The 26472-nt window shown below is 33.6% G+C and overlaps 1 protein-coding gene across 2 annotated transcripts in view; it reads left to right on the top strand.

Moving 5' to 3' along the window:
* The window catches only part of LOC124630491 (neuronal acetylcholine receptor subunit alpha-7), a 95957-nt gene extending 70960 nt beyond the window's left edge, over positions 1-24997 (top strand). Inside the window, exons 4-13 of one of the 2 annotated variants that reach the window (XM_047164437.1) lie at positions 3061-3170; positions 9686-9866; positions 13490-13565; positions 13770-13964; positions 16182-16268; positions 17337-17423; positions 19152-19261; positions 19626-19852; positions 20639-20842; positions 22696-24997. In XM_047164437.1, coding sequence (XP_047020393.1) covers positions 3061-3170; positions 9686-9866; positions 13490-13565; positions 13770-13964; positions 16182-16268; positions 17337-17423; positions 19152-19261; positions 19626-19852; positions 20639-20842; positions 22696-22780 — 1362 coding nt within the window. In that variant the 3' untranslated portion in view covers positions 22781-24997. The remainder of the gene's footprint in view (positions 1-3060; positions 3171-9685; positions 9867-13489; positions 13566-13769; positions 13965-16181; positions 16269-17336; positions 17424-19151; positions 19262-19625; positions 19853-20638; positions 20843-22695) is intronic. The other variant, XM_047164429.1, reaches the window with a different exon arrangement.
* The last annotated feature ends 1475 nt before the right edge of the window (positions 24998-26472 follow it).

Below are 26472 nucleotides of genomic sequence, written 5' to 3'. Positions count from 1 at the left end.
TTTATTTTTGTTTTGAAGAAAAAATAGATTTTATGCTTCAGTTCCCGATTTTATCGACGGCGAGATTTTGTTTATTTTTTATTATTTTAATAAAAAAAAAGTTTAAACCATGACGCTTAATGTACATACTTTTAAAGTTGGCGGTTTTTGTATTTTACAACGTTGATTGAATTTATAAATAGATTGTATACCTACATTTTGATTGAGAACTTTTTTGTATTATGTTTTTCATTTTCCAGCATTAAAGGTATGTAATTAAGCTATTAAAACTAATTATTTTAGCATTTACCAATACGGCAGCTTAGTTTCAAAAAGTAGTGAACCCCCTCGGTCTTGTTTTTTGAAAAAAAGGCAGTTAATACCATTGCAAGGAAATTAGAAATATCGAGCTTTTTAGGTACAAAAAGTACAGTATATAATAATTATTATATTTGTATATATTAGCATGTTTCCCATTGCACGTGTTTCTCGCTTTTTTAGTTGTGTATTATGTATATACTTCTCTTTTAATCTATCGTTACTCTTATGTATACGTATATAGAACTGTTTTGTGATGTCTTGTGACGTATATGTGTTTCTTATAAGATTACTTTAAGATATGTACAATCAATTTTGGATCTATCGCACAAAATAAACTCTATTTTTTGTTTGAGATTCAAATTAGACATTTCAAAAACTTTTCGAAGACTTGCCAAAATGATATCTGTAAAAACAATTTTGTATTCAAATTTTTCAGCACATCTAAGTTCATTGTACATTGTTGGGTAGGTACACTTCAAAACAAACTCTAAGAACTTTACATAAAGTTTATATTTCAAAGTTCTTAAACTTAACGATCAATTTACTAAGTTACCATGTCCTTTAACCAATTTCAAAACTCTCGAGAAAGTTTGCTAGAAAGTGAATTCGTTTTATAATGTTTTTAGTTTGTAATATTAAAAGTAACTAAGACTTACTTTTGTTAGAAGTCACTGACTTTTAAATGGCATACATATACATACAAGCATGAATTTAATTTACAATACTTTTTATGGACGTATGTTAGAACGAAAACATTATCCCCAAATTGCAAACAAACGTATCTTAGCAGTTTTCAAAATATTCCAATTCTAACACCCCCTTCACACAAGTTACTTCTCAAGTTACGTGTTACTGTGCCACATGTAACTACGGGTAGTCTCAATAAAGCCGTTAAACTATTTAATTGATAATACTAAACCTTTAGATAGAACATTTGTTATGTAACTCTCTCCCTCGCACTCGTACACGAAACTGCCCAAACTGCATAAGCCGTTTAATTCCCCTAGTAGTCCGTATTATTTAAGATGTCCGTACATTTGTGAGGATGGGCTCACCCTTTTGTGACATCTCATTAAATTGGATTTCCAATATGGCGGCAATACATGAAGTTGTTAGCAAGCCCCGAATATTTTATGTTACCTTTCTATGCTTTCAAAAGCAATTTTAAAGATATTTGCGAAAAATAAATCCTTAGTATTTTCGCTTAAAAAAAAAAAAACAATTTTCCATATTTTGGGGATTTTCCTATTTAAATACAAGGCTAACATATTCTAAATTTAACCCAGCTATCCATTTATGCCTACACGAAAAACACGAAAGTAGTTTCGTAGTTACGACCCTATTTGTAAGTAGTGCCTCGGGCTGAGAATCTAATATGATACTGAACAAATACGAGGGTACCTAGAGGTAGATATAACTTAGTTGTGGCGCTAACTTTTGTAATATTAGAGTGAGGGCGAACTTTGAAGGGCTGGCTTTGTTTCGACGAAGCTAAACGGGTTGTTATCGTCCCCCACTTGATATTATATGATCACAGCTGACAATATTGAAACAACCATGTTTGTCCATGTTTGCCTTTCGCTTTTTCTTTGAGGGTTTTGATTTTGGGTCCAGGAAAGTACACTTGAGGCGAATATGAGATTTGAGATTTTATTTGGAATACACTTGTCCTAATTTTTACTTACTTACTACTTATGTTTGACATATTAGTCGATTTCAATGTAAGGATATCCTTTACGAATTCATTAGTAGAAAATCTGAAATTGTGATAAAAACCATATGAATTCACATACTTTCCTTCAGTATCAAAAGTATTTAAGTTTCAAAATTTCGTTTTAAAATAAAATTGCAGTACGACGATAAGCAAGAATCTTAGATTCTGGCATTTCTTAGACAGTTCAATGTACACTTTATTTGACCAGATTGTAAACATTGAAAACCAGCTTACTTACACTCCCCTCGCTCTTAGTCTGGGAATGTCACCGTAACTACAAAGAATGCCATCACAATACAAAATTATGTCAAAATACAAAGGAAATCTTTACGTTGAGATCGGCCGTAAAACCGACACCCACCATTGTTCCCTACACTGCCGAGCAGAATTACTGGAATATTTTTGATATGTATTTTTATATGACATTGTTAAATTCCATTCTTTGAGTCCACACAATAACAAACTTCTACATGTTGGCGTGTCAAATTGTTTCAGACTTTAGAATTTTAAATGTTTTGTCTAGATCGCGCAGTAAATACTTAAATATTTCACTGCTCATTTAGTAAGGCAGCATTAATAATAAAATACACAATTACAAGCTTTAATGTATCAACAAAATCTACATAAAATTACATTAACGATAGCACCATTAAGTTTTATCTCATAACACCGCTATCAGTACTTAGGGCGCTATTTTAATACGATTTATCATTCACAATTCACAGCACCGCACTTCATAGCTGCTCTGTTGACATTGAGAAGTTGTTCTTGCTCCTCTTGAGGATTTTAGCACATTTTTTATTACAAGTTTAACGTTTGACTCACAGAAAATACTAACACTTTCTCTATTTCTAACTTTAATGCATTATTTTTTTGAAATATAAAACAGGCCATTTATTTTTGATACACACACATTTTTTGGTCACGTACATTTTAGAATTAAGAACATTTTTATTGTTTTTTTTATTTGATCAGAAATGCTCCAATATTTTTGCTGGCAGCTTCACAGTTGGCGAAGATATGTCTGATTGTGTTCTGATGCGCAGGAGTGGAATGACTACAACCTGAGGTGGAACGACAGCGAGTATGGCGGGGTCAAGGACCTCAGGATCACGCCCAACAAGTTGTGGAAGCCGGACGTCCTTATGTATAATAGGTGAGAGTACGAGATACGGGTATGAGTTTTTATATTTTTGTTTTTACAAAAAAAAAAAAACTACTATAATTTCCATTTTCTTTAAAGAATTTTCACTGAAAAATATTAAGTGCACTATTTATAATCGTGCAAAGTATTAAATTATTTTCGAAGAAGAAAATAATTTGTCAGAAGATAAAAAAGCAATATGGTTTGTAAATAAAAACTTTAATTCATACAACGTATTGCTATTGGAAATGGAGCCTCATTAGAAAATGAAAAGTAATGGCTTGGGTTTTATTTTTCGTTTGAGAGAAATAACTTTGTATCTTCTTTTTGATAGAATTGAACAAATTATATAAGTAATATTTTTTTATTAATGAAGACATGATCTTCTTTAATTCTTCAGTTCGTTGTTTTTACTTATTTGTATAGTGCTTTCCATTTATTTTGAAAAAAAATAATAATAGTTTTTTCAGATGATACGTCAAATTAACGCTTTAATTTCTTTTTCCGATGAATTGCATTACCGGTGAAAAAAAAAATCTGTGTCTGGGAGTAATAATAGGACTAAAATCTCACGAGAGGGTCCTAACTCTGTGAAATATGCGGACAAAATAATTATAAATTTCCTTAATGTTCGTCCCAACGTTTGAGGGGAAGAAATATTTTACCAGGCTACTTTACATTTCAAAACCAGAAGATTTTAATTACAGCCGAACACTGGCGAACATTTTGAGTTTAGTATTTCTAATTTGTCCAAACTGTTGACTTGAAATTTAGCCATCTGCGCGAAGTTTTCGCGATAAATGCCTCATTCCCCGGTCCTGAGTCGGCAACATGCAATTTGCACAACCAGAACACAGTACTATAATCATACAATTTATTTCCAAATTCAAATGCAGTCGCGTCGTTCAAACGTCGTTAACGTTAAACAAATTTTCTGGGCAAACAGACTTTGGTGCGAAGTGGCGCCATCTGGCGGCGCGCCAAACATGCTATTCATTACTACGTTAAGGAGCAAATGATATAAACCCAGTGTCACATGATTTAATGTTAAGAGAGCTCCATGTTTATCGGCAGTTACCTGGCCGGAAGCCAGACGTTTATACGCGTATCTTAGGCCGATAACTTTTACGAACATACATAGATAAGCAGTTATGGCTACACTACTAGTTTAACGACGCCATACACTCTAAGATGTTATGGAGCAGATACAAGATTTACTACTCCACTATGTTTTCTTTAGACGCTATCTACTTTATTTATTGTGTTAATACCCTTTGGAGTGAATTTTATAGAAAGTACGTTGACCTCTCGGAATGTCTCTTTTTGTTTGTAACTTTCTATAATTTGATTTCGTTGTTAATTTTGTGATTTAACGAGGCATTAAACACAAAGAGCGGCTATAAATATTACTTAATGATACAAGGAGAATCTGCGACATTAACCAAAATTATATCAACGGTAATATAGAGCTGGGTTATAATTTATCTGTTGCTTAAGCGTACCTTACAAAATTTGCAAGATTTTAAGGGAGATTTGAAGCTCCAAATTAAAAGGTCGAGTAAATACCAGAGTTGCCGACTGGGCTCGTGTAATGGCGGTATAACGGCTGGATTTCAACATTTCCAGACTTTTAAGATTTTAACTGTAAAGCAGATTTAAATGGTGGAACGTAGTTGAGAACTGAGCTTGGAAGTTGGCCAGTCAACTATCCTTTTTTGTAAATAAAACTTTTTTCTGATTTGTTGAGGCGATTACGGACTGCACGGGTTGCAATCTGCTAATAGAATGTTTTCAATGTGCGGGATTTATGGGTGTTTTTATGGTTAATTTCGCTCAGTAGGGGTTTATTTATGGGGTTTTAAATTAGATGAAAAAAAAAACACGTACAGAAATGCAAATACAAAACAAAGAGAACAAAAATAAAATATTATTTCAGAACACATACAAAAAGTTTTACCTGATCGTTACCCCAAATGAACGTAATGATTTTTCATCGAAAGCGAGAAACCGTGAACATTTTCATTCGCAGTTTTTTGCTCGCATGAACAAAATACACCTGAAAGAGATTTGCTTATTCTTCGCGTTCATTCTAACATTCGGGCGTATGATATGCCCGGCGTCGGTGATTCGCAATTTCACGTGGGAGCAACATAATTAATATATAGCCTTGGGAACATGAGAATATACATACATACATACCTACAGAGCTACACGTCGAGAATATACGTATTTGAGGAAGAGATTTGTGTAAAGATGTGTGTGAAAAGAATTTTCGGGACTCCTGTCTGAAAATGAAGAAAATTATGGAAAGAAACCATGGGGAAATGATGCTTTACTGAAAGAAATGGAGATGTAATATGCATCGCAATATTATATTGCAAATGTTAAGCATATTCGAGGAATGTTAATCAGAATAGCAATCATAGATTGACAATGCCTAACAATATTGTTAAGGTATTACATATATGTATAGTACAAATGCTCTATAGTACAAACCACGTCATTATGCTGCAAATCCGATTCATTAACTTGATTGTATAAGTAGGGATTGCAAATTAATAAGGAATTTAGCATTACCCAAGTAGCAGACTGCAAATATTTTTTTTGCCAATGATGGCGTGACAGATTAAGTGGATTTTAAAGAAGAAAAACGATCACGTTTATATGTAGGTATATTGATTTAAAAAGAAACAAATAACAATCGACTATTATTTGACCATCTTAAAATGCGTTTAAACAAAACAAATGAATGCTCATTCTATACCCAAATATTGAGATAGTTTAGAGCATTTTTTTGAAACAGTGTAAATCATAAGTTTTACAAAGATATGTAGTTAATCAAATAATCATATAAGTTACGAGCAAGTTCTAAAATTAGATACGTGATACGTGCAGAATATGTTGCTGCAAACCAAGCCGGAGTAGGTTAGCGGAATCATATTAGATTACTAACTTGGTTATTCGGTTTACCACACCTTGAGATGAATTCTGACCAATGGACGGTTCATATTCGATCTAGTTTGATCTAAATAGGTAACTGATAGTCAGGTATTGAATATTGGTTAATAAACTCTTATTAACCAATATTCAATACCTGACTATCAGTTACCTATTTAAATCAGACTAGATCGAATACAGATTACCTGATTAAAATTAAGGTTTTCATACAATTGTAAAAATGGTGTGTTTATTTGTTGCACTAAAGATCAAAACATTTTTCATTTTGGAAAATATATCACAGCGTTAAGTAATTCACTTAAAAACACTCTCGCTAAGTAAACGTGCCCCGGATTTAACAATAACAATTTAATCCGATAACCATAAATCCACTCAAACCAATTTTCAATATTTTTTTACACTACAAACATATTAAAAAGAATGAAAAACAAAAGTGAGCTGTTACGATATTGGCAATACGTCGTGAAATGGCAGTGCTGGCTACTGGCCAGTTCAGCATTCGATTATGAAAGCTTTTAAATCACTTATGGAGCCGTGAGGTGGCACCTTGTTTACCATCTTCGTGACTGAAGCTGTTCAGGGCAGATGCTGTGTATTACACCGAAGCGACACTTTCAAAATATTAGAAGGACGCTCCGATATGAATAATCTGTTTTTTGAAAAATTTGATAAAGGAAAGCAAACTGTAAATAATATCAAAAACTTCGTAATATTTCTTTAGGCGTAACACACATATTTCCGCAACATATGAATGAATGTTTCAAAATACCAAAACCTCAATACCGAATGTAGTTGAATGAATGTAGTAGTAGTACTGTTACGAGTAACAAACGCGACGACAAAATATTTACAATTCAAGCCCAACCCAAAGAGGCAGCCAATAAAATCATGACAAAAGAAAACTGACCGTTCGGGGCGAGCGCATGTATTATTCAATTGTCGGAATTACAGTACGGTGTGACTGTGGCCACGTTAATACGGATTTGTTGGCCGGCGTCCAACTAACGGAGTGGTTACACCCGCGACCATGAATACTACATGCGAGCATGACAGCACTTTTGTCGTAGTGAACGCCCACGGACGTTTTCGGCCTTTTTTTATGAGCTGAGAATTGTATCTGTTGTTTTAGGGTGTTTTTGGGTTCGTGGTTTTGGGAGGTTATTTTAGTATAGTTCAGTATTTAATGTATCAAATAGGTAATATTGGGAATGCATTTAATGCACGATTGACTAAGCAAATTAACAAAAACACACTGCTTAGTTTATTGTGTATACAAGTATGAGAGGCTTATTAAGAGTTATAAACCCAAAACATTGTATTAATTAACACATTATATAACAATAAGAAATGCAATAATGGACAATGAGAAATAGCCAAAAATAAATCTAAATAGAGAAATAAAGTTAAATCGCCTCATCAAAAGTAAGTTTAAACTAGTTAAGACCGCTACAAACCGGTGTAAACTAGTATCTACGTTTCATCGACTGTAGTCCCCAGACTACACTCACAGACAAATTACAGTTTAACTGTAGCTCAGACTACATCTTGAATTTTAGCTTTGTGGTTTAACGTTACATTCTAGCTGTTGGTAAATAAGACGAGAATATCCTCAGTTGCAATTAATTAATCTTATATGGGATAAGGGCAGGAGGATGGATATGCGAGGGGAAATTAATATGTACTTTAAAGAAAAGAAAAAAAGTTGTTTAATTGGAATCTAGAATTGCCATGGAGTACTAAAACAGTTTGGAGAACTTGGTCAGTTATCAAGGACATCAGGTGGGTTGAAGAAGTAATGTTGACAGTCACTCTAAGAAATAAAATAAGGAACTTAATATATTGAGCGGAAACTATCTCTAAGTTAGAGGCTACATAACGAAGTTTAAGCTCTACTCTGACTGATAAATTGAAAAAGAATGCTTCTTCCATTTTAATTAGAAGTTTGTAATTTAACGTTCTGAAATGTCAAGAATTTGGTCAACTATGGCCTCAAATATGACAATGTGGTCTGTTGGCTGTTGGACAATGGCTACCTTCCTCATTTTAAAAGGAAAATCTGGTATACAAAAAACATTTTTTATACGTCAGCCAGAAAAAATACAAGGGAAACGTTAACATCTGACCCGAATGTTATAAATTAAAGCTTGATTCTCCAGCTAACATTTACTTTGATGCCAGATAAGTCCGATTACAATGTTCATTAAGGGGGAGTGAATGAAAAATACTAATGATCAGATTGTGGCCGCGTTGATAAATGAACGTGGCCGATAAGACCCCGTGTTCTTTATTTAGATCATAGAACCTTTTGTGGAGACCGTGTAAGCCCGCGGGAGGTTTGTTCCAAACTTCTACAGGACTTTAAAACTTATTCCAACCGCGTAAGTTCCATTATGCATCAAGCTAGCATTTTGTTTCATTCTGCCTTTTCTATTGCTTAGCTCTAAGGTGAATTTTATAAAATTATACTTTTTGTTTTTGTGTACCTTTATTTCCTATTTTTAAAATTAATATATTTAACTACATAATTTTCAGAATTGTGACAGCACAGTAGGAGGTGGTCCCGAATGTGACGATCGGTGCTTGACCCCCCTTTTTATAATATATTTTTTATTTTATTTTCAAAAGTAACGATCGTTCGCGTGGTTGAATACTCCTACTCGGTGCTGCCACAAATAAAAATAAAATAAACGTACATGGCACGCTAGTCGCTGATTTGAGACACCACTGTCATTGTCTCGCTTGTCAGATGTTTTTTTTTATAACTGGCAACTTATTCTTTGGCTACACTTTTTCGAATATTTTATTTCTCTAATAAATTACTTTTTTTTTCTTCTGTCTGGTGAGCGAGATGATGATTTAAGTGCAGTCAATGATAAAACTACTCTAATTACCTTTGTCAATGACAGCACATCTGTTTTAAATAGCGTCCCAGATGAATCCGAAGCACTGACAAATAAATAACTAATTAAAATAATTAATGCTTTACTAAGGCACATTTTGCTTTTGACTTAGCTTTAATAAAAAGTAAATAATGCATACTGTATCTAATTAAAAACTCTTTAGTTTAAAATGAAATAAACTTGACGTTCTTAATTTAAATTAGAACTCCGATTTTATTTGACACCGATTCTTTTCATGCGACTTCACTGACGCTTTGCTGACTTTGTTTTCTAAGAAGACCTAAAAAAATATCTTAATTTATCCTCTCTAGAGCATTTTCAAAAGAAAATGTTAATTAAATTACGATAGCTGATCAAAGAATGCTTTTAGTACCCAACATTCGTTATAAATTGTGAGGGTTTGAAAAGGGTCAGTTGGTTTATCCAACTTTTTCTATATTTTATGTTCCTTCGTTTATGATTATTAAATGAGAGGAACGCTGTTATATAAATCTTACGATGGGAAAGAAAGATACCAATTTGCCTAAAAAAGGGGAAAATTATATTAAATTTTAATCAACTTCCAGTAATTATTCTTATTGATGTATTATAAAATGTCAAGTTACTGAAACAGTAACCCCATATTTACCAAACAAATGTCATGATGAAACAATTTGTATTGACACGTAGTGCTGACGAGGGTTTTGACGGGACATACCAGACCAACGTGGTGGTCAGAAACAACGGCAGTTGCCTGTACGTGCCTCCTGGCATATTCAAGAGCACATGCAAGATAGACATCACGTGGTTTCCCTTCGACGACCAACACTGTGATATGAAGTTTGGTAGCTGGACGTATGACGGCAATCAGGTAGCTAACCTCTTTAGAACGTTAAAAAAACTTTTCAAAAGTGGCTCACTCTATCTAGTCTCTCTGGCTCTTATGTCACATTAAGAAAAAACAAAACAATCTAGCTCTTTGATAGTAACATTCTGAATTCAAATTTTGAATTTTTAAATTTCGATTCTTTCACGAATTTTTTTTCACTAAAATATTTCGAAGCACAAGTCAACACTTTTCTGCTTAGGTTAGAATAGATTTTAATTCTGCTTGCCTCTTATAGGTTGTATGTAATGTAAATATTTCTTGTGAAGATTAGTTACATTTTACGGATTCACCTGTCTCTTTTACATGTTGACTGGAGATTTATTATCACGTGTACCGAAAAGCGGTATTTTACGTGAATAATGAGAATTCTGTACTACCTCGAGATATATTTTAGAGGGAGTGTAATTAACTTGAGAGCTGTTATATGAATTACAAATAAGATGTTGTGTATATTTGTGAAGATCTATTATGGCCTAATTGGGTTTACAAACCCGTTGGAATCGGCTTTGAACACAATAATGGGTACATGTAAATAAATTACAAGTCACTGTGTATTTACTGGTTCAAATTAATGGTAGTTATCTTGTTTTCATAATTGTAGATTAAATACAATTCGTTTTATTAGATTTTGCAATTATGGTAAAAAGGTTACTTTCTTTCAGCGCTAATATATTCTAATACATTGACTTTCAAATGAGCTTCGCAGGTGATTCTGTAAATAAGTCAAAGCGAATAAATCTTTCTACTTATAAAAGCCTTAATAAAACAACCAACTTTTATTATCTCATTAACAAGGCAGATAATTTGAGCCTCGTTACAATAAATTATTGTTAAATTACCAACATTTAATTACGAAATAACATCACAAATAAGAGCCGTAGCTACGATATTTAAATTAAAAGCTAGACTAGGATAATTAGGCTAGATTCAGTACTTAGGTAGATCTAGGTTTAAGTTTGGGAGAAATCTAAGGGAACCATGTGAGAAACCTAGGATATTTATATATCCAGTTTTGTGTGTACTATTTTGCATGATGCAAAAAATTAGCACTGTACATAACAAGGAGAAAAGTCACTGATTTTATGAAAATAATACGAACCGTCATACGGAAAATTCTGTAGAATATGTGTGTATATATCTATGTATTATATTCAAACCTTATTACAAATATTTTGATTGAAATCTGCGGTTGTTCTGTAATTTTCAAATTAATTAAATACCTCGCTGATTAAATTATTAAATGCTTTTTAAAATTACTGGTTTTAATCAAAATGTTTAATGTGAAACGCTGTTATAAGCGTATATTTTTATATTATAGTTTATGTCCAAATATGCACGTTATGTGTGCACAAAAATGCACATGCAATGTGTGTTTCACATTTTATAATTTTGATGTTGTCTGTGAATGCAAAATTATTCGAATTTAATTTCTGCTGGCAATGAGTTTTTCTTGTTTATTTACAAGTATGATCAAATGGAATATCTGATTGCATGCCAGTATTTTAATTAATTTTCGTTTTTAGGACTCCTAAAATATACAAATTGGTAAAAGTCCAAATATTGTTGTCATGGATAATTTAAATACACGATGCAAGGATGAAAGGATGAAAACAATGCATATTAAATGAAAACATTCTATAAACCGTATCGCAGTAATTAATAACTTTATACAATGACTGCCATTGTTTAAAGCATTGGTGTTTATTGCAAAATTATAATTACACTCGTTCTGCTATTTAATTTTAATGAAAATCATAAGTTATGAAACTATTTGTAGAAAATATCATCATAATAGTAATTTATCGTTTATTTTAATAATTTTGGAGTAATTGTGGATAATAAATAAAATTCCGATGGTTTTATCGCATATACAATGTAAATTAAACATGGCTGCTTGCATCGGCATTAAAACCTATTTTTCATTGTTACATATAATTCGAATAATTCCGCATATTCACACTTTCTTATTCCCTTATATTCTAAAGCCTTAGTATAGTTACAGTTGTAGTGTTTTCTTTACAATCTGCATGCTTTTCTAACCCTTCTTTCTTTAGATGTAGAAGCTAAATTCGCGTGTTATTATAGAATTTGATTTGTAGCTCTTATCGGGAATTTATGACAGCGAAAGTATTAGAATGTAGTATTGATTTTCGATCAAGCGCTCAATCGGGCCGTTTCTTTGTGACTGCTATATCTACTCCACAGATTTTCCTGCACAAATGTTTTTGAAATAAAATAAAATGTGACGTGTTTAAATGTGTTTCGGTACTGTCAGTTCGTCACTCGATTGATTTCTGTTGAACAATCCGGTTGATGGAGACAAATGTTGTAGTCCATTGTACATAGTGTTTGTGACCGATTGACCGAAGCGACCGTCGTGTTTACAAATGGCTGCCGTGCCAAAATCACGAGCTTTGTCAATTGTTGCACGGTCACTGACGAACGGTTTTTCTTTATTAATGAATGTTTTTTTAACAGTAAGTTTACGTAGCTTTTATTGCATGCTAAACAACGTATATGTAGGTACGTTAATAAATATTAAATTCTTCTTACGCCCAAATTCACCGATAACTTATAGGTCTTTTTTGCTTACACCACTATTTTCTTTGAAGTATTCCTCTTTTTTGTGTAATATAACTTTACAAACTGTCCACTTAAAAAAAACTTGAGTAAAATCTACCAAAGAGGCTGTCATAAATATACCATATTCTGAGTGATAAGTTCTTAAATAATTCCGTAGCGTTGAGTTGCTTATGTTCTCTACTGACATAATTTAACTTTGCTACTCGCGTATTATTTTAACTTGAACTTTAATGAGTAGTTTTTGATGCCTGACGTCGGCAAGTCGATTAGCAGAGTTACTGGTTGACAAGTTAAATGCTTCAAGAGTAAGGAGGTATAATGTTTGTAGATCTTAGGTATTGTGAAGCAATTTTTATACTTAGTATTTTTGGTAAGAAAAGATTGTACCTTCAGAATTCAATAGCTTCAGATAGTAGATTGCTTGCATTTTTCTTGTTATATTTTTTGCATTGTAGTACTTTTAGATCTTTCCTATTATTTTAGTCTTACAAACCTATACTGTATCTTAGATTTTTATCAACAAAATTCCGTATGGCGGCGATATTTCCAACTGTTTAAGCATGCTCTTGCATCCCTTTCCTTGTCTTGCATTTAGAGGTTCTCACATTTCCCTTTCGGTCCGAGGTATATAAATATTTTACAAGAAACTTCAAAACCCTGAAGACAGCAGGATCAAAGACGGTTAATGAGTCAGCACTTTTTAAGCCAATCCCGAATGGCAGCTTGAAGACGTTTGTAACTTAAGAAGTCTGGAATTTTATATTCAGAAAAGAATGATAGGAAAAGGGAAAAGTCGAGGAAAAAGTATGGACGATTTCATTAGAAAATTGCTTCCTCAGCAGCAATGATATTGCGTTGACAAGGAAGTATTTGCGAATAATGCTGAATTCGTCGGAATTTTGGTCCTTTTGGTCCTGTTGTCTTGATTGGCATGTTTTTCTTGTATGAGTTAGGGTAATATGTTTGAGTATTAGTGCATCTTGTTTGAATGTGTGAAACTACACCGTGTTTCGCCCTGACAGTTGGATCTGGTGCTAAAAGATGAGGCGGGCGGGGATCTGTCGGACTTCATAACAAATGGGGAGTGGTATCTTATAGGTGAGTCTGTTGTATTGTATTTTTACCCGACTGAAAAGAAGGGGTATGATTTTTATTTATTGTTTTTTTCCGTCATCTGCCAGGTGTTGATGGCTACTCTAATTTATGTTTTCTTTTTAATTTTTTATGTTTCTTCAATCTTTTTTTTTGATATCCTTTCCAAATATGTTTTTCTTGCTAACGCTCCTAAATTGTTCCCTACAGGAATGCCAGGCAAAAAGAACACGATAACATACGCGTGCTGCCCCGAGCCCTACGTGGACGTCACCTTCACCATCATGATACGAAGACGGACCCTGTACTACTTCTTCAACCTCATCGTCCCGTGCGTGCTCATCTCATCGATGGCACTCCTCGGGTTCACACTGCCACCGGACTCCGGAGAGAAACTCACACTTGGTCAGTATGGCAGATTTTTTTGTATGTTGGTAATGCCCGTTTTTAAGAACATCCTAAGTCTTTAAATGGGGAGATGATCTATAAAGTAATGGCTACAGGATCATAGAAGGTAATTCAATATGAAGTAACACTAATGACTTTGAAATTTTTTGAACAAATTAAGAGGAATTTTGAAGCTAAAAATCACATAATCACAAGGTAAGATGTCAGTGAAAACGGGCATAATTCTCTCCAAATATCTTTAGCAAAAAAAAATTTCGTTGACAACTGAATAACGCAGAACGTTAGTAAAAGAGGTACGGAAGAACGGAGCGAAATCGTGTTCCATTTTCTTATCTTGAAAAGGCCACAATGTGCATATTCGTATCGCTAGAGTATATGGCACGACGGCTGATGTACGCTCAAGTTTGCAGTGAATTTTATATGTGTCAACAGAGAATCTGCGAAGTAGGTTAGCGTTCATAATAGAAATTATCCTGCTAATGACAATGGATTGTGTTAAAGTATGCTTGAGACTGAGAATTGTAATATTGTTTCTTTTGGGATTCTAATCTTTGCTGATAATAATTAATTTACCAAATGTCAGTGAAATGAAGCATAAGACAGATAGAAAGGAGCTAATGGACAACAAATGTGATTTTATAAGTGGTAACTAAACATTGTTCATGGCCCATAAAAGACAGTTTTACAATTTAATTATAAGAGATGCGTCTTAAGTATTTAAAAGCAGCTCTATTGGAACTATAGTTCGGCCATTCAGAGAATGCGTTCCTGACACGTCGCGATTGAACTGACGACGTAACTTTGCAATGGCGTTGCAGTTACGATAAAAATATTTTTGCTGGTTGTTTACCGTTTTAACAATTGAGGAGCATTAAAACAACATTATTATATCAATAATCAATGAATGTTATTACGTCGTCAGTTCAATCGCGACGTGTCAGGAACGCATTCTCTGAATGGCCGAACTATAAGAACGTACTTAAATTTAATGGGGCAGTGTCTGAAGGAGGCGTTAGAATTATTATTGCACAGACTAGAAAATTGGCCGTTGGCAGTCTCAGATTTGAAGTATCAGTCACGGCTGAGTTACTCCACAATGTTAATGAGAATGTTTGATAAATTGATACAGTTCTTAACTATGATTATGTGAAGTTAGTGTGAAATGAAGCTTGAATTTTCGTTTAATAAGAATTAATTTAGTCTAAGATTGCAACTTATGTTCTTAATGCTGATGCGAATGAAATTACGATAGCTATTGAGAGATAATGATCACACACAAAAACTGTTAATGATCTTATTACATGCTATGAAGTGCTTAGTAGAACTCGTCGAGTTTTTGTGAAACACTTGATAATGTTAAAGAATCTCATGCTATACATTGGCCGGTTAACAGGTGTGACAATCTTGTTGTCGTTGACCGTGTTTCTGAACCTGGTTGCAGAAAAGATGCCGTCTACGTCAGATGCAGTGCCTCTCATAGGTAGCGCACTGTAGGACATAGTGCTGGTGGAACAGTGCACGCTGCTGCCCTTGGCTTGATATGGGTTCCCATAGGCAGCATTTTAGAGCCAACGTTGTTACAAAAATGTAACGGGGATGACGTTAATGACCATTCATCAAGCCTCATTCTTGGCCTTAAAATTATATCGTCAATGTTATGACCACAGTAAGCTTATCATAAAATAATAACCAGAATATTAAGGCAAAATGATATCAAACTTATAATAATAAAACAACTCAAAGCCAAGAAGTCAAAGTAGATATTAAAAATACAACAGAATATTACAAACACATTTAACATTCATCCCAAACCGACGATAAAAGCAACAAGAAACCATTTAATATTACACTGTGGAGGCAAGAATTAATCAGAAATAATAAACGTGTACCGTAAAAGCCAAGAATTCGCTCTACAGCTTGTTGAACGTACCAAAGGGGTAATAAAACTTTTAAGAGCCGTTCGGAAGCAGCGTGTACTGAAATGAATATTAGATTGTCTAGAATGTGGTATGACTGTTTGTGTCTGTGTTAGTTTCCCGCTAAGATCCAGACAAATGTAAGCTAGATACGGTAAGTCTTTGTCGGCGTAGAATTCATCGGTATTGTCATCATTCATACGTTGTATGTACGGCCTTAGGGGACTACGGATTTAACATCAGCATTCGATAAAGGTCATCGTCATCTGTAGGGTGTTAACCATGTGTTTGATTGCAGGAGTCACTATTCTTCTCTCGCTGACGGTGTTCCTCAACCTGGTAGCCGAGACCCTGCCACAGGTCTCCGACGCTATCCCCCTGTTAGGTACACTACCCAAACCTAACCCACACCGTTTGTCCATCCCGCTTATCTCCCACATTTATTTTCTCTTCATATTCATGAGGTCCTACTTTTATTTCATCTTTCATACTATTTTTATTTTAATTTCAGCTCTCATTTGTTTTTGTTATTAAAAACGATAAATTAATTAATTATTTTAAAACATTACAAGGAGTAAATTATGTACGTTAAATTGTTGTGAGCTTAAGGTTGCTATTAAGTGGTTTCAAGCTTTTATATTATTGTCTGTCAAATAATAACGTCAATTACTCACTAGACGTTTTAAAAGCTTTTGCTTAAAATATAATTAATTCATGAAAATGGTTTCATTTGAACTCGACTTAAAGTATTCCGACAAGAATAATTGTGAAGGTATTGTTCTTTTTTATAATAATTTCGATTAAAAACTTGGAATCGATTCCGTGATTCTTCGCTTTAGCTTTGTCAGTTGATTACTCATTATTTTGTTTATTTGATCGATACACTTCTGTAACGATACTAACTTTCCGATTTGAGTGGCATGGCATGTGACTATAACTCTGTCAAGAGCTTTTTAATTATTATTGGACCCTGAAGGTAAGTTCAAATATTTTTATTCTAAATGTTTTACATTCGTATATTTATTATCTTCAAACATTTATGTAAGTTCGCTGTCTACGTAATCGATTCCATGGTGTAAGATTTGTATTTGGGTGTTTATTGAATGTTAATGTTTTTTTGATATATTAACTTTATCCATAGGCTTAAAGCCGTGGTTTCAGGATACTTGGAGGGTGGTGTAATTTTAGCGAGAACTTCGATAAAACCCTTCTAAACTAAAAGTAAAATATAATACAAACGATAAAACGCCAGAGATAAAACCCTCTATATTAGTGTTTGCATGACTATCCTTATGTTTGGTTTATGATTTCACTTGAGCCCCTGAAACCGACTCAGCACACAAACAGGACGACATATCCGCCGATATATAGACTGGATGGTACTTAGGTTTAATTGTAAATAGAAATATTTTCATTTGATTTTGTTTGTCATAGTTTATATTAATCTTTGCAGGTGTTACAATCCTCCTGTCGCAAACTGTTTTCTCTCTATTGGTGGGACACGTCATCACAAAAACCTCTGAGGCGATCCCCCTAATAGGTGAGAAAAGTACCACGCGTTTGTTACTCATTTTCTTAAATAACTGAAATTAAATATGATGATGAATAGTTTTTTTTTCTAAAGAAGAATGCAGTTCGAGGAACATTTTGTGGTGCCCCACCTAAAATGTCCCTCAGCTCGTTCGTGAAACACCAACTTAACAAAGATCTAAATAGATATTTTTGCTTGAACTTTTGAAGGAGAGCGTATAGTTTCTTATATTTTTCTGTTTTCAACTTGCATTTTAGAGTCTCGCCGTCTCTGGAGACTGATCTATGCTTTTACAGCGCTCTTGCGGCTCTCTCAACACTTCAAATAGAATTATTGCACTTTAAATTCGTGCTGTTCAAATACGTAGCTATACAGAGTCTATCAAAGGTAATTTCCTGAACATACTGGCACTTCGATCTTCTTGTAATGTATTAAAATAATTTACTAACATTACTTCTTGGTCCATTCATTTAAATTCCATTTTCAAATCTATTTTGTTTGTTTTGTTTTGTTCTCTATTGGCCTCAGTAGACAGCCAGTCACGCGACTACAGACGTCAGCTTTGAGCATGGTTTGAAATGGTTTTAAAATCAGTAAAACGGCGAGAATTACCGTAAAACTCTCCTTACCTAAACGAGCTTCTAAATACTTAATTGCTTGTAGTTTAAAAGCAGGATTTAAAGTTAAACAACAGTTTAAAGCAACAAAGTGGATGCGGGTAGTGAGGGGCAGCCTCCAAGTATCTCGAGAACTTCGGCACAACTTTGTCGGGTCTGTTACTATCATTGTAATTGACGAAATGATAAAACTTATTCAATCCTTTGACAAAGATATTTGTTCAGATAAAACAACATAGACTTCACTGAAACAGATATTACACTGCATAACTCTTCTCTTCATACCATTTACGAGTATTTACGTACATATTCTTGATCTCATATTAAAATATTCCGAGCTTCGAGCTAGCAATAACAAATTCCTTTGTCAAAGTTACGTCTCTTTTAACGTAAGTAACAATTTTAATATGTTATTAACTTACGAGATCAGCTTCATCGTTACAGGAGACGCTAAATAATAAATTGAAAGAGCTTGTCTAAACAACGATAATTTACGATAATTGTAACTTCCACGCTAACAGTAATTTAGTGACAGGCACTTTCTTGGCTTAAATAAAAAGTAGGTTGTTACAAAAATTGGAGTCATATTTTGTCGTGTCTATTTTTTTAACCAAGATTATTTTTATAGACACGACAGAATATTATAAAGTGTCGACTCATTAATTTTGGAACCGTTAATGTAACGTATAAATGTTAAAACTCATCTAAATGTAGATTAGTCCATCGCATGAACAATTAAAATGCATGAATGTGGCTTTCTGTGTCAATGTTAATTAGTTTATGACATAATTATAGCTTGAACCACATGAGATTTACAAATTAAAATGTAACTTTAAAAACTGTGAAATAAAAATTGTAAAAGTACTTAATTTTCTCCTTGCCGTTTTCCATTTATTTCGTGTCATTGTAGATTTAAGAGAATGTAAATATATTTTTTAATTTGCTTTGGAAGTCCCTTGGCTATAAAATTACAATTTGGCTTACAGAGTATCAGTAAAATCCCTTTAAAAAAATGTACAAAATTTAAAAATTTTGCTTTTTAACCCTAAAGTGACAAAAATATGTACTGTATAAAAGATTAGTATAGTACAGTGTACTACATACGTATTGTATGCAACAGGAACATACTTCAATTGCATCATGTTCATGGTAGCGTCGTCTGTGGTACTGACGGTCGTGGTACTCAACTATCATCATCGAACCGCTGATATACACGAGATGCCGCAGTGGGTGAGTATCAATAGAGACTACTTAGAATGAGTACCTTTCTCATTTTTTTAAAACAGTATAATGTAGTGATTCAACTTCTGTTCATTTTTCTTGTCAATGATCCTATGAGTGTGAATAGTGTGTCACAGTTAAGGGATACAGTAATTTTCAATCGATAAATAAATACTTACGCTTTAAGCAAAAAAAAAAAAACATTATTTTCGAAATTGAAGTACGAGCATTTTTTTTTCATTATAATGACTAATGAAAATTACCAAAGCAATTTTTTATGCCCACTCTTTAATTTTTTTCCCAATAACTGCATAAAAATACTTACTGTAACTATTTGGAACGAGTTATATAATAACTATAATTGTATTCACAGATAAAATCCGTATTTCTACAATGGTTGCCATGGATACTGCGCATGTCGAGGCCAGGGAAGAAGATAACAAGAAAGACTATAATGATGAACACCAGGATGAGAGAGCTGGAACTTAAGGAGAGGTCTTCCAAGTCCTTGTTGGCGAATGTTCTGGACATCGATGATGATTTCAGACACGGCCCTCCGCCTCCTAACAGTACTGCCTCGACCGGGAATTTGGGACCAGGGTAAGTGAAAGAGACGGTTGGTAAGAACAGCCCACCAGAGCCAAGGCCTGCCGAGGTTGCGGGATTGTTCGAAAGAGTTACCGCGGCCCTGGTACATGAAGGGAGTAGGATTGTTAAGAAAATTGCGCTTAATAAAATAGTATCAAAAACGGCTTTCTTATAAATGACAGTGGTAACAGAAATTGTTTCGTAAAAATACTTATATAAGTAACTTGTATTCGCTGGGGACTCATTCCAACAATAGCCTAAATTTTCTTTTGTCTTAAAATAGTCTTCAAATTCGGTAATTAAATTAGTGTAAATGATTCTATTCTATTTCTTTTGACCAAACTGCTCATAATATTCGAGTGTACTCTTCAAAATTTGGGGGTTATTTGTTGTTATAGTTCGGCCATTCAGAGAATGCGTTCCTGACACGTCGCGATTGAACTGACGACGTAACTTTGCAATGGCGTTGCAGTTACGATAAAAATATTTTTGCTGGTTGTTTACCGTTTTAACAATTGAGGAGCATTAAAACAACATTATTATATCAATAATCAATGAATGTAGTTACGTCGTCAGTTCAATCGCGACGTGTCAGGAACGCATTCTCTGAATGGCCGAACTATAGATAGTAATATATTTTAACTGCATCTACTCATGAATCTTATAGTCTGTATGTAGGTACATCAATAAAACCCAGAGACTAGCACCGCTACCTCGATTTTTAAATTCCCTTCATACAAGACAAACTCATCATTTCTCTCACTCTTATAACATCTTCACTTCTCACTTTTATGCTAGGTGCTCAATATTCCGCACGGATTTCCGTCGGTCGTTCGTCCGTCCGTCCACCATGGAAGACGTGGGCGGGGGTCTGGGCAGCCACCATCGGGAACTGCACCTCATACTGAGAGAGCTGCAGTTCATCACGGCCAGGATGAAGAAGGCTGATGAGGAAGCAGAGCTGATCAGCGACTGGAAGTTTGCTGCGATGGTTGTTGATAGGTAAGGAGTTTTATGGCAAGTCTAATTGGAAAACACACATATGTTGATTATTCAGAGATCAGGCGAGGGTAATTTAGGGTTTGATTCTGTAAGAGAAAGCTTTAGGTTTGTAGAAAGATTTGATAATTTTATGTGGTTATTAAAAGCGTAAGTTGACGTGCTAGTATTGGAGGTAGCACTTATTTAACATTAATTACTGTATTGTTGGACATTAGTCACAATGAACTCCGAGCAGCGCTAAAATTATATTAATATAAAGTTATATTGAGAGCATATGTTATTGAGTAAATAACACTTAACCATCCATAAAACGATACGAAAGTAAATAACAGGAAGAGATTATAATATTGTAAAGGATAAAGAAATAATTCGATTCAATTTGGAATTCGCTGAAATCGGTAAAGCTCCAGTGAATTGATTAATGAATATGGTACAAGTACATTCATTGATTTATGGCTGTATTGTTTTCACAATGAAGGAGGATTAACCAGTGCCGTGCTTTTGTTCCCACTTCAATATACGTTGGTATTACATTTCTGTGTTAAATGATACTTTTTGTGAACAAATGTTTTTTATTTGTCAAAAGATTTTGTTACATTTTGTCGCTTTTAGGTCGGTACAATAACGTTTTCATGTATAAAATATTTTTTATAAAACTTTTTGCTATGAATGATATTAAAAATATAGCGGTAAAAGTAATTTCATTTATAATTGAAAAGGGAATATGAAAAGCACAATTTGATAGTCAGACTTGTTATCATTTTTATACATTTTGCTCTCAACGGCTGACACATAAAATTTATATGCATTATTCACGTGTTGTGGACTGAGGTAAGATATAAAATGCGTGGAATTTATGGCCTCTGCCAAGATGAAGTAAAGTCGACGGTGATATGGGACTATCGTCTTTGAATTCAACAAGTCTGCTCACCTGTTGAGCAAAAATATAGTAAGGACATAATATTAAGAATTCCTAAATAATAGAGCAGCCAAAATTGGAAACTTAACCACTTCACTGTCTGAGATGCAAACACAATATTAAACAATTGGTGTCCATCACATATAAAAATTGTGTGTGTTTTTAAACAATACTTAAAAAAATAAGTTCATAAAAATGTAAGAATCTCTGAAAATTAATAAGCAGCAAGACTTCGTAAAACGCCACTTTTACGATAATACGTTTTACTAGAACATGATTTTGAGCTCATTTTATTTTGAGGTTTGTAGAACAATTTGTAAAGGAAACATGAAAAATGGGGGCACGTCGCTGCCGTCATATTATTATCCTCTTGTTCGTGTAATATGTTTGTAGATCGCCCAGTGGACAGACTGAGGGCAATGTCCTAGAATCTGTTAATACAGTCTGGCTGCAACCGTCAGATAGGATAGCACGCTTAGTTGCAAAACCTCGTCCGTTGTTCAAAAATCCTTCACTGAAATTCACATTTGTTTTAAAATGTTAAGTTAATGCTCTAAATCCTATACAGTCATACATTTTGAATTTCAAACAAGCAGTTTTAAATGACGAAGTAAGGGCTTTACGAGTCTGAACTTATGTAGAAAGTGCTGCTTCGTAACAGAGTTAAGAAAAGCTTTCTACACGCTGAGCATTTAGCGCGTAAGTTGATATTGAGGAATTGTATGATGAATGTAACACGTTTCTCTCTGTGAAATACGTTTTTGAGCACTAAAAATAGTGTTGACTTACAATAAACAATTTATAGAATACTTTGGTAAAAATATTGATATGATTGTATTTTCATACAAAGGGGTTCTTCAAGGACATATCTTGTTGCCAACTCAATATTATTTTAGAATGGCCACGTGTGCTGACTGGATATATTTGTCCCCAGGTTTTGCCTGTTCGTGTTCACACTTTTCACAATCATCGCGACAGTAGCTGTCCTGTTATCGGCACCGCATATCATCGTGCAATGAACCAACCACTAGCCGGCAACTCCGGCGCATGAATGAGAGAAATAATTATTAGAACGCCGATTTGTAATTATAATTGATAATGTAATTAAATTAAATACGTGGTTGAAACGCACACGTCTCCATAACAAAGTCTTAAGACATTAAATTATGATAAATTTACATATTGTAGTTAAGTCGAGTGGTAATGGAAATTTTAGCCGGCGCAAGGAGTTTCGTGAAGGTCTGTATATATTTTTTCTTATTGTTGTATATTGTATCGTTGTTCTAATGTTTTCTTTCAGGATGTGACTTTTGAAATGATTGTTTCTTCGATGGCAGATACACTTCAGTTTAGGCTGAAATTTCCATTAGCATTTATTTAAACAAATGTGATGTTGACTAGGATGTTATACAGATAAATGTTGACGTGTATAATTTGTTAAAATAAACAATATTAATTACTATAGCTAAACGATATTATAAACGAAGTACTAACGAGGGTTACTTTAACGGAACGCTAAGCTGGCACAGAGTTGCATTAATTTGAAAAAAGAAATTACGAAAAAAAGTTTATTGAAAATGGAACTTTTTGGACGGAAAGTAAGGTTTGATCAAAAAAGTTTGTAAAACAAAAGTTCGGTTCTGCGCTAATACTGGAATTAAAATTCTCGTAAATATTAGGGAAAAGGAGGTCCTTTAAAACAAAAGATTTGAACCGGCATCCTTTTTACAAGTAATGAGGGAACACAGATGATGACAAAAAACCTTAGGGTATTAAGTAATGTACATAATGGATCAAATATCGGTAGCGTCAAGAATAGTTAACGATTTAAGATTATTCCATTCGATATTAAAATTCGATTAGCGATTGTCGCTGCGTCTACTTTGATACATATCGATTTGAATCGATATTGTATACATTTAGATAGATCGGAACATTAGTAATGAGTATGGACGTAAATTTGTTATTATTAAAGAATGTACTACGAAGATTAAATCCAGGAATTGTTAAACAGTTATGGAATTGATAAGAAATCAACAATTAATACGGAACCAAAGGTAGACTAGGTGTAGCATCAGGAGGTTGAATTAAAACATAAATTAGGACCGACTTAAAAGGAACTTGCGAGTGTATTGATAACTTTTTAATTTTAAAACTCATTGTCGATTAAACGGAGGATAACTGTTGATCTCTCGTATCGATAAATGCTCACTAAACGTAATGTAATGTTATACTGTTAGTATATCGATATGGGAGTAAGTCATTAGCATCAGAAATAGTCATTAATTAGGAATCGGTTTATGTTAATGTTATGCTTAGCGAAAATATTACAATGCTGTTGATATCACTAACCATCACGTAACCATATTGATAAAATGTAAATACAGAATATTGCGGTGTGTATTTGTATATAAATTTTAGAAAAAAATCGGAAAAAAGACTAAAATATCGCATTTTTCACTCTATTATTATAACAACCAGTCTTATTGGGCAGGAGTACACTATTACTCGTAAGTACTAGATAATGTCTTTATTGATATCACCTCGATAGGTAAAGTATTATCTGATTAATTTCAATAGTAGATCGATTGGAGGCGATCAGAATTTTTTCGCGCCCAATAAGACGTCAACATGTCGCTCTGACGAATATTCAATTGAAAAAGTTTTTTCATTGAAATTGGTTGTAATCGATTTAATTCGTCAAGTGTCTACTCGATTAGAACCTTTTAGCACATACTGTAGCATCTATATAATAGTCGTATTATTTAAAAATAAACAATTTAAAGTCTTTATCTATGTCCGTTCCTCAATTTCACTCTTATAGATGTCGTGATAGCCTAGTGAATGTCGTGTCCCTTGATTTAAGCTAAACTTATAATGGAATAACTATTCATAAGGAAGCTCACTAAACTTTAGATATAAAATTTTACGCAATCTGAGTGTTTTTGCATATTATTTGTTTTTATCCTTTTTCGATAGGTAAAAAAGACGTAACAAATGTATTTAACAAGTTGTACTTTTTTCTCGATGTCTGGATCCTTAAGATAAAAGGAATTGGAGAGATTACGTCTCTAGAGAGAAGTACAGCTTGTGCGTAAATTGTATTTGCCAGAATTGTATTATTAAAACCTAATTATGTTAATCGTTCCTGAGATTGATTATAAACGTTGTCGTTTAGCAGAATTTATTTCCAACAGTGTGGTGCTGAAGTATATCATGTGGCAGTTTCTTTACTATTTCGTATTAACAATTGTTAAAATTATTTAAAACTTCATAAACCCTATTGTTATATTTGATTGTGTATATTTCAATTCGAAAGTGATGATAAAAATTGTAAAATTAATTAATATATTTAATTAGATTTGTTAGTGCCAAAAATAGGGTTTATAAACATATTGAAGTTAAGTTGGTTTTAGGGATAAACGATGAAGTTGAGAAGATTATTGTAAAGAAAAAATAAAAAAAACGAACTAGGGTCTTTGTTAACATGTAATTTAACGGGTTAATGTTTGCATTGGGCCGCGGCTACGGGTTATTCAGCCAATTTTAAACTTATTTTGTTTGAAAAAAATAAACGAGAGGTTGTGAAATCGAATGTAAGGCCCGTGGTAGCGGTTCAATCATAAAGTATAATAAAAATATTGATAAATTAAAAACGAGTAGAGACGATCTACGATTTAATAAAACAGAATAATAAAACGCCTGCATGGGACCGGGTTACACTATAAACGTACAAACAGACAGACAAACAGACGAACAGACGTAACCACAACATATACGATGCGATGCGTACACATTTAAAAGCAGTATTCATTGTTTTATCTCTCACTTTTACAATGATATAGCAAATTTTCTGATATTTTTTACAATTTGTTCACATTTCGAAAATAATGCAATTTTTTGGGGAAACTGTGGTCACTGACAAAACAGTTTTATTTCATCAAAATCTAATTATAACATTTACTTTTTAAATTCGATACTGTATTAAAATAATGCAACAAATTAATTAAAATAAGAAAAATCCGTCATTTCAACTCCCACTAAAAATGGTTTTGTTAAGATTCATAAATATAGTTTATAACTGTTTGTCAGTGTACAAGTTTCCTCAAACATTTTGTGAATTTTAACTCTAATCTATTTCCGAATTTCACTAAACACTGAGGAACCAGTTTACACACTTTCGTCTATGTCTACACTAATATGTATATGTATACATCTATGTATGTATAATTTTTAATGTTTGTATGACATACAGCCTTGGCCAAAAGTATTGAGCACCCATGACATCTTTCAGTTTTATGCGGAATATCAAATAGAAATAAAACAAAACTTTTTTTTTATTTGTAATTTACTATTTATTAATTGAAAATTAATATTTTGTGGGTCCACCCTTTGCCTTAATTACAGCAGAAATTCTTTTTGGTAAACAGCTAACAAGATTTTTACAGTCTTCAGCAGTAATCGCGTTCGATTCTAGGCGCAGGTAGCGTTTCAATTCTTCTCTGTTGTTAATTGTGTGGCGCCTAACTCGACGCTTTAATAAACCCCATAAATGTTCTATGGGGTTCAGATCTGGCGACTGGGCAGGCCAGTCAAGAAGCTCTATGCTATTTTCCCGAAACCAAGTCATAGTGCGGGCAGACTTGTGGCAAGGCGCGTTATCCTGCTGGCATTTATCACTATCCATGTTCGTGTCACCGAAAAGTTTCGT

The sequence above is a fragment of the Helicoverpa zea genome, chromosome 1, assembly GCF_022581195.2.
Source record: "Helicoverpa zea isolate HzStark_Cry1AcR chromosome 1, ilHelZeax1.1, whole genome shotgun sequence".
Lineage (NCBI taxonomy): Eukaryota > Metazoa > Arthropoda > Insecta > Lepidoptera > Noctuidae > Helicoverpa > Helicoverpa zea.
This window is presented reverse-complemented; position numbering and strand designations above follow the sequence as displayed.